We start from the raw sequence: 8891 nt of genomic DNA, 5'->3' as shown, positions 1-8891 counted from the left end.
TGTGTGTGTGTGTGTGTGTGTGTGTATAAAAGAAAAAGAAATATACTGTACTGGCCCGCTTGTTGTAACAGTGCATGGGAGTCATTTGTTATGGGGTGGTTCTATGACTGTTAGCTAGGATCTGAAAATCTTGTCCCTGTTATTTTTGGAGACAATTCTTTTGTTGTTAAGTTAAGTGCTCTTGAATCATATCTGACTGATAGTGCCCCTGTGCACAACAAAATGAAACACTGCCTAGTTCTGTACTCACAATCCTTGCTATGCTATGTTTGAGCCCATTGTTACAGCTACTTTGTCAATCCTTCTCACTGACAATCAATGTTCTTCTACTTTTATCAATCATGATATCTTTCTCCAGGCACTGGCCCTCCTGATAATAAATCTGAAAAGACAAAGTCTGGTTATACTTCTTTCAAGACAGATTTGCTCATTCTTCTGGCTATTCATGGTCTATTTAATATGCTTTGCCAACACCATAATTCAAAGGTATCAATTCTTACTAGTTTCTCTTCTCCTTTGGGAAGTAGAATTTATTATTCTTGCTTTCATAAAGAAGATGACAATATGAGACTCTGAGGCAATAAAAAATTTACTAGGTCTCCTTATAGATCTGACATGTCAGCTTTTTGATGGTTTAGCCAGTCTTTAAACACTTTTTAATGAAAATATTCTGCCTTAATTGTTTGACTTCATCTTGCTCTTTCTGTGATTACAGGTCCTACAGGTATGGATCTCTGGCAGCTGCTGTTGACCTTGGCATTGGCAAGCTCAAGCTATGCTTTTCCTGGAACTGAGGGTGAGTTCTACTGTTCTGTTCTCACTTCCTAGTGTTGTTTAGAACAGCACTGAACTTCATAGTTAAATGCAAGTTACTTGAATGGTTTAATATAAAAGATGCTATTTTAAAGTAGTGAGCAGTAGAAAACATCTCTTTACTTAAAAATCATAAAGTAGGAGAACATTTCTAGGAATGTTTTAGGATAACTAAAAATAAACAGTGTTGGCGTCTGATGTTGTCACATCAGAATAAAAGCTGCAACCATCCTGAGAGCATCTATGTTGAGGGCAAGCTAGGTCATTGGGCACATATTTCAATAAGGCTCTGAGAGGCACTGAGTGTTGTTATAAACGTAGTGACCACTCAGCTCATCTGTGACTAAGAGTATCATAGTCTGTTTCCTGAGTTTAGAATTAAAGCATTTTAATCATATTCTCTGAGAGCAGAAATTGCAGGTTTGAAATGAATTTCATCTGTCACTATCTGGGTATGATAACCATTTGGCTCAGTTAGAAAGATGGGATATTTGAATTGGATGAATAATGTACCCAGAAGTCATGAAGTTCCTTGGCCCATCCCTATAAATCTCCTTTCATTTTTTTATACTCTTCTCCCACTAAAGAAGTCTTATTTTCATAGAAGCCTCATAGAAGAAATTATGGTGCAAACAAAATAGAGTAGTGAAAGGGAAGTGAGAGAAAATTTTTCTGCTCAAAAAGAAAAAAACACTCATAAAGGGACGGAAGAGTCTTTAAAAAGTCATCATGGACACTTGATTTTTCCCTTGCATTTTTCTCAATGAAAGAAAGACAACCCATTTATCCTGAACTGTGGCACCAGGTTCACTCGTTGCTTTATGAATAGCAGGCTGCCTAGTTCTCCAGATAGTTCCTGTTGGGGAAATGCAGTGTAACAGCAGAGTTAGCACCTTAAGATGTCCTCTATGACCTTCTACCCAAAACTAAATCCATAGTAGTGATTGGCTGAGTAGCCAAGAAAATGAGGACACAATATGTTATTTTTTCTCTGAAAGCAATTGAAAAATATTTATAGACAAAGAGTCATCATTGTTTGAAATAATTTGGGGTCTGTCTGGTGTTAGAATGTCAACATTATGCAAGTCAAACATGGAAAGAATTGCAGGCTTCATTTCAACAGCTTTTCCCATGGTTGCTTTTAGACCCTGGTTCTGAGCCAAATAATTACAACTGAGATCCTCTGCTGTTCCAAACTCATGGTGGGTTAATCTTTACTTTCTTCATTAAGGTGACTTTCACTCCACCAGGCAGGGTTTGAGAAACTTCAAAAATCTGTGAAATAAAAATTATTTTGAGGGACAACTGTAAGGAAATTTAAAAATATACCTCCAAGGAAGGGATTAAAGTGCAAACTGAACTTTAGACCTAGGGGGTCAGCTGCTTCTACATTTTAATCAAATCTTGGGCATCTTAAGGAGGGTTGAGAACAAATTGTCACGAGCTAGCTTTTATGTGTGCTTTTTGTTTGCTTGCTTTGGGGAAACTAGAGCATAAGAAAATGCAGTGATTCATAGTAAATCCAAATTGTGTAGACTACTATTATTACACTCAAGCAATTTAAATTTAGCAAAGAAAAAAATTTTTCTCCCCATAAAAAATCTTTTTCTTAGTGAGCTAACAGAAATTCCTCTGGAGTATATGGCTAATCCAGAATAACAATTTAAAATAATCCAGGGATTATTAAATATGGAGTATGATGTTTATGTAAGAAGGTGTGTGTGTATATGTATATATATACGCACACACACACTGTGACTGTATTTGCCAGCTCTGGCTCTTTATCTAATAGGTTCATCCAAAATGAGCACATGACCTGAGTTGCTCTCAGATGACATTCATGGGCCATGTCTTTCTTTCTCTGCCAGGTCTGGATTGTAGCCAACTCATTTTATTTTCTCCCCCATGTGTAAGACAGACTAAAAATAGGCACTCCTGTATTTTCACAAGTCAGTGAAATGCAGTTGCTTTAGTGAAAGATGTGGGCACTGCTGAATAAATGAGCTATGGAAGCACCACCAAAGAAAATTCACCTGGTTGTTGATGGAAGAGGCCAAAATCTGTATGCCTGGGGAAAGTTAACACTTGAGCAGATGCTTGGATAGATGAACCCAATTAGAAATATACTGACCCTGAGAGGATCCCTTATTAAGTCTAATCACCCTCTGGGAGATTTAATGAGAATAAACATAGAACACTGCTATCCGTGTAGTAGCTGAAGTGTTGTAATAGAGGCTTTCTGTCTGCCTCACATTCATATCTGCTTCTCAGGGCAGGTTTACATACCCTCGGAGAAACTTTCTTATTCCAGAATCTGACCAACAGTGCCTCATTTTCCAAGTGCTTCAAAGGGTTAAACCATCATCTGATTATATGAACATTCTGAAGTGACGTCAATGAGAAATGCATGTAATGACTTGATAGATATATATTCCCAAGACATGCCTATTATACATTTTCTCATAAATCCCTAATATGTCCATCGGTGACAACTTAGTATTCTGTTTGACCTCAGCAATACCTATATGTAAGAGGAGTTAAGCACCTGCCCTGAAGGAGTTCAGTCTAGTTGGGACATGAGCAACTTCTAGAAAGTAATGAGATACAGCTTTAAGGTTTAGGTTGTGTAGTGAAGTCATATGTCCAAGATGCTCTGAAAAAGAGTAAGTCAAAGCAGAATGGAATCATTTAGTTAACGAATTTATTGTGTAGATATTCCTTAAGTACTTTCTGTTTGCAAAGATTGAACCTTGGGTTTTGAAGAATGCAATGATTGTTTCCTCAAAGGATCCACCTTGAGTTAAGAGATCCTATATGTACACAATTTGAACATATTGTCAGGAGGGAACAGTCGCTGGAGAAGGATGTAATGCTGGATAAGATGGAGGGTCAGAGAAAGAGAGGAAGACCCCCAATGAGATGAATCAGCCAGGTGGCATCATTGATAGACTCAAGTGTGGCAGCGGTAGTGAGGTTGGCCCAGGATCGGACATTATTTTATTCTGCTGTGCATGGGGTCGCTATGAGTCGGTTCCGACTCAATGGCACCTGACAACAACAACAACATATGTACACAAAGAATTAGAATATATGGCAATATATATTACTAGTGGCCTGAACTATAAGCTGTAGTGATGAAGACAAGAGAGTCATCTCTGGTTGTGTGAATTAGAAAATCTCCAGAAATAAATTGTGTTATTTCAGTTGTTGTTGTTGTTAGGAACCATTAAGTCGATTCTGACTCATAGTGATAGTGCCCAACAGACCGAAGCACTGCCTAGTCCTGCACTGTCTTCATAATTATTGTTATATTTCAAACTATTGTTGCTGTCACTGTGTTAGTACATCCAGTTGAGGGTCTTCCTCTTTTTTGCTGACCCTCCATGTTTTTAAACATGATGTTTTTTTCTAAGCACTGGCCCTGCCTAACAACATGTCCAAAGTACAAGAGATGAAATCTCAACATCTTTGCTTCTAAGGAGTAATTCATCCACACTATTTCCAAGACAGATTTGTTTGTTCTACTGGCAGTCCTGGGATAGTGCTGTGGGCTAATGTTCTGGACTGAAAGGTCAGTTTGAACCGCAAGGTCAGCGGTTTAAGCTCGCTAAGCCACTCCTCAGAAACCCCGTACAGTGTAGCTATAAGTCAGAACCCACTTGACAGAGCCGACTTAACAACAACACTGGCAGTCCATGGTACTTTCAGTAGCCTTCTCCAGTACTATAATTCCAATGCATCAATTCTTCTACGGTCTTCCTTATTCATTGTCCTACTTTTACATGCATATGAGGCTATTGAAAATACCATGGCTTGGTCTTCTAACTGACCTCTTTGCTCTTTAACATTTTAAAGAGGTTTTTTGGAGCAGATTTGCCTAATATAATACATCATTTGATTTCTTGGCTGCTGCTTCCATGAGCATTGATTGTGGATTCAGGCAAAATAAACTTTTGACAACTTCAGTCTTGTCTTGGTTTATCATGATGTTATTTATTGGTCCATTTGTGGGGATTTTCATTTCATTATATTGCGGTACAATCCCTATTGTACACTTTATTCTTTGATCTTCATCAGTACTTCAAGTCCTCATTGCTTCCAGCAAACAAAGTTACATCATTTGTATACCACAGATTGTTAATCCTGATAGCTACATTCTTCTTCATATAATCCAGCTTCTTGAATTATTTGCTCAGTACACAGACTGGATAAATATGGTGCAAAGATACCCTGACACACACCTTTCGTGATTTTAAACCATTCAGTATCTCCCTTGTTTTATTCTAATAACTGCCTCTTGTTCTGTGTACAAGTTCTTAATGAGCACAGTTTAGTGTTCTGAAGTTCCCATTCTTCACAATGTTATCCATAATTTGTTATAATCCATACCTTTGTATAGTCAATAAAGCACAAATATTTATCTTTCTGATACTCTCTGCTATCAATCAAGATACATCTCATGTCAGCAATGGTAGCCCTCGTTACTCCTCCTCTTCTGAATTCAGCTTGAATTTCTGGCAGAGCCCTATTAATGTACTGTTACAACATTTTTTGAAATATTTTCAGCAATATTTTATTACACGTAACATTAATGATATTGTTTGAAGTTTTCTGCATTCTATTGGGTCCTTGTGTCACCTTCCTTTGCAATGATCACAAATACGGGTCTCTTCCAATCGGTTGGCCAGGTACTTGTCCTCCAAATTTCTTGGCATTAACCAATGAGCACTTCCAGTCCTGCATCAATTTGTTGAAACATTGATATTTCATTAATTCTTGGAGTCTTGGTTTTCACCGATGCCTTCAGTGAAACTTGAACTTCTTCTTTCAATACTGTTGGTTCTTGATCATATGGTACCTCTTGAAATGGTTAAACATTGACCAATTTTTTTTATATATACAGTTATTATATTCCTTTCATCTTCTTTTGATATTTCCTGGATCATTCAATATTTGCCCATAAAATTATTCAGTATTGCAAATGGATGGCTTGAATTTTCTCTTCAGTACTTTCAGCTTGAAAATAATCTGAGCATGTCCTTTCCTTTTGATTTTCTAATTCCAGGTCTTTGCACATGCCATTATAATACATGATTTTGTTTTCTGGAGCTGCCTTTTGAAATTTTCAGTTTAACTCTTTTACTTCATTATTTATTCTTGTTGCTCTAGCTCCTTTGTGTTTAAGAGCAATTTTCATAGTGTCTTCTAATATCTATTTTGGTATTTTATTTCTGTCTTGTCATTTAAATGACTTTTTGCTTTCGTCATGTATGATGTTCTTGATGTCATCTCACAACTCCTTTGGTCTTTTGTCATTAAAATTCTTGAGATCATTTCTAAAATTCAGGTGGGAATACTCAAGGTTGTAGTTTAGCTCTCATGGACTAGTTTTTATTTTCTTCAGCTTCAGCCTGAACTTACATATAAATAATTTATGGTTTGTTCCACAGTTGACCCCTGTCCTTGTTTTGGCTGATGAGATTGAGCTTCTCCACAATCTCTTCCCACTTTGATCTAGTCAATTTGATTCCTGTGTATTCCATTTGGTGAGGCCCACAGCTATTAGTCTTCTTTTATGTTGTTGAAAAAAAGATTACTTTCAATGAATAAGTAATTGGTCTTACAAAATTCTATCACATGATCTCAGTATTATATTTCCCAAGGCTGTATTTTCCAATTACGAATCCTTCCTCTGTGTTTCCAATCACCATTAATTAACTTTCATATTCCAATGACCAGTGATTACAAATACATCTTAATTGATTGTTTGAAGAGAACTAAAGAAGTTGGTAGAATTTTTCAGTTCCATCATCACTGACTTTAGTGATTGGTGCATAAATTTAAATAATATTGGTATTGATTGGTCTTCTCGTAAGCATATGGATACTATCCTATCACAAACATCATTGTACTTCAAAATAACTACATCGCTATTTCAGTAGGGACTAGAATGATGGATTGAGATTTTAAAAGGCTGAGAAGGGCAAGGAGCTATTACAGGAATAACTGCTAAATGATATAGGAACAACATAAACAAAGAATGCACAGGTGGTAGATGCAAGGTAAATATAGAGAACAATTCACTTTCTTACTGAATTTATACCGGGTACTGGTTCTGCTGGGTAAAGGGTGGGGCTATTTCATGCATTTAACATTCAACAAGTATTTTTTGTGTACTAACTTTGGAGAAGGAATAGTATTAACTTGGCCAGACTGCATGGTACATGAGTACTATTTTTGTAAGTATTTGCTTTGGAAGATAAACATAACCCAATAGGTTTGAGTCACATAGAAGGTCTCGAGATGGCAAAAGCTAAATGGAGAATGTACCACTTTCTGGGTCTTGAAAAATGGTAACATTTTGAGAAAAATGCTAAGATCTTCATGACATATTGATTTAATGTGTAATATTTGTGGCACTGTGGATGTATGTGCCAGACTGAAAGTCATTTGAACTGCAAGATCTGTGGTTCAAGCTTACCAGATGCTCTGTGGAAATGCTATACAGGGTCACTTTGTGTCAGAACTAACTCGATGGCACTTAACAACAACAATTAATATATAATATGTAATATTGCACCAGTTGATTTTGAGTCCATTCTGACTCTTGGCAATCCACGTGTGTCCGAACTGTGCTCTTCTATAAATAAGGTTTGTAATAGCTGATTTTTTACAAGTAGATCATCAGAACTTTCTTCCAAAGTGCCCCTGAGTGGACTTGACTCACCATACACCAGCAGAGTATGTTCATTTGCACCATCCAGAGGCTTTGAAAAGTACATGGAAAAAATCCTTTACCTTTTCATTCCGTTTTCCACAAATTTCCTAAAGCTCCCTCATATATACATGTTTAGATGTGTTTTTGATTGATAGACGTGGTTTAAAGCAAAACACATATCATCTTTACACTATACAGATTAATTCTGAAAATGTTACTGTATCATTCTCTACTGTTCAAGGTAAGAGACTAATACTAGGAGAGAGATGCCTTTTCATAAAGGAACCAGTGTTTTTGCTGTTAAGTGCCATCAAGTTGGTTCTGACTGATAGTGACACTGTCTAGAGTTTCCAAGGAGTGGCTCTAGTGTGTTTAAACCACTGTCCTTGCAGTTAGCAGTCCCGTACAGCACCAAACCAGGACACAAAAGAATGATCACTTTATATCTTTGAATATTTTGATAATCTATGCACACTGACACAACACTTATTTGAAAGAAGTGTCACGTGTGTTCTCACTGCTAACAGATAGGAAATAATGGCACACTGAAAGGAACAGTTTATTTTTTTAAAATAAACCCTTCTTCATTACATCTGAAGCCCCAGAGAGCCCTGTGAGATTGCCAAGACATACTGAGATATATGTTAACCAAAGTGTTAGAGTCACGGTCATAGTTGGCAAACGGTAAGGAGCATGCCTGTTAAAATGTTTTTTAAAATGAGCAATTTAAGGTTTTCTAGTCACATTGGAAGTGAGGAGGAAAGCCACAGAGCTTTGGCTATGCTGTGGTCTCCACCGTTATTCAGAGGAAAGAAGAAAGCTTACAGTCCGGCATCATGACCTGAGTCCACGTGCATCCACAGCCCCATGCCACCTCATCATCCAGCTATCACACACTGGCTTTGGATCCTGGGATCTAACAGATTGCATCAGACCTGGTTAATGTCTATGTAGATCAAGGATGGGGAACCGTTTTACTGCCAGAATGGTATCATCATTCGAGGGTCATATAATTATCAACCTAAAAATTACCCTGCTATATTTAGTCAACAATTTAATTAACTAACCCCTAACTCACCCCCAAAGGAGCTCTGGTAGTGTAGTGGTTACGAATCTGGCTGCGAACCTTAAGATCAGCAGTTTGAAACTACCCGCTCTTCCATGGGAGAAGATGAGGCTTGCTGCTACCGTAAAGATTTACAGCTTTGGAAACCCTGTACAGGGTCAATATGAGTCGGAACCGACTCCATGGCACACAACAACAACAATTCTCTCCAACGGAATGCGGAAATCAGCGGACAATATTATTAATATCTTATGCAAGTAAAATTTTTCTAAAGATAATACAAAAATGGCTGCA

General features: G+C 37.3%; 1 protein-coding gene across 1 annotated transcript in view; it reads left to right on the top strand.

Annotated features, from left to right (window-relative positions):
* Positions 1-90: 90 nt before the first annotated feature.
* The window catches only part of GHR (growth hormone receptor), a 202181-nt gene continuing 193380 nt past the window's right edge, over positions 91-8891 (top strand). Inside the window, exons 1-2 of the mRNA XM_006877304.1 lie at positions 91-109; positions 716-796. Of these exons, the coding sequence (XP_006877366.1) occupies positions 91-109; positions 716-796 (100 nt within the window). The remainder of the gene's footprint in view (positions 110-715; positions 797-8891) is intronic.

Source organism: Chrysochloris asiatica, unplaced genomic scaffold, assembly GCF_000296735.1.
Source record: "Chrysochloris asiatica unplaced genomic scaffold, ChrAsi1.0 scaffold00466, whole genome shotgun sequence".
In the NCBI taxonomy this organism is placed as follows: domain Eukaryota; kingdom Metazoa; phylum Chordata; class Mammalia; order Afrosoricida; family Chrysochloridae; genus Chrysochloris; species Chrysochloris asiatica.
The sequence above is the reverse complement of the archived record's forward strand: the minus strand, read 5'-3'. Positions and strand labels throughout refer to the sequence as shown.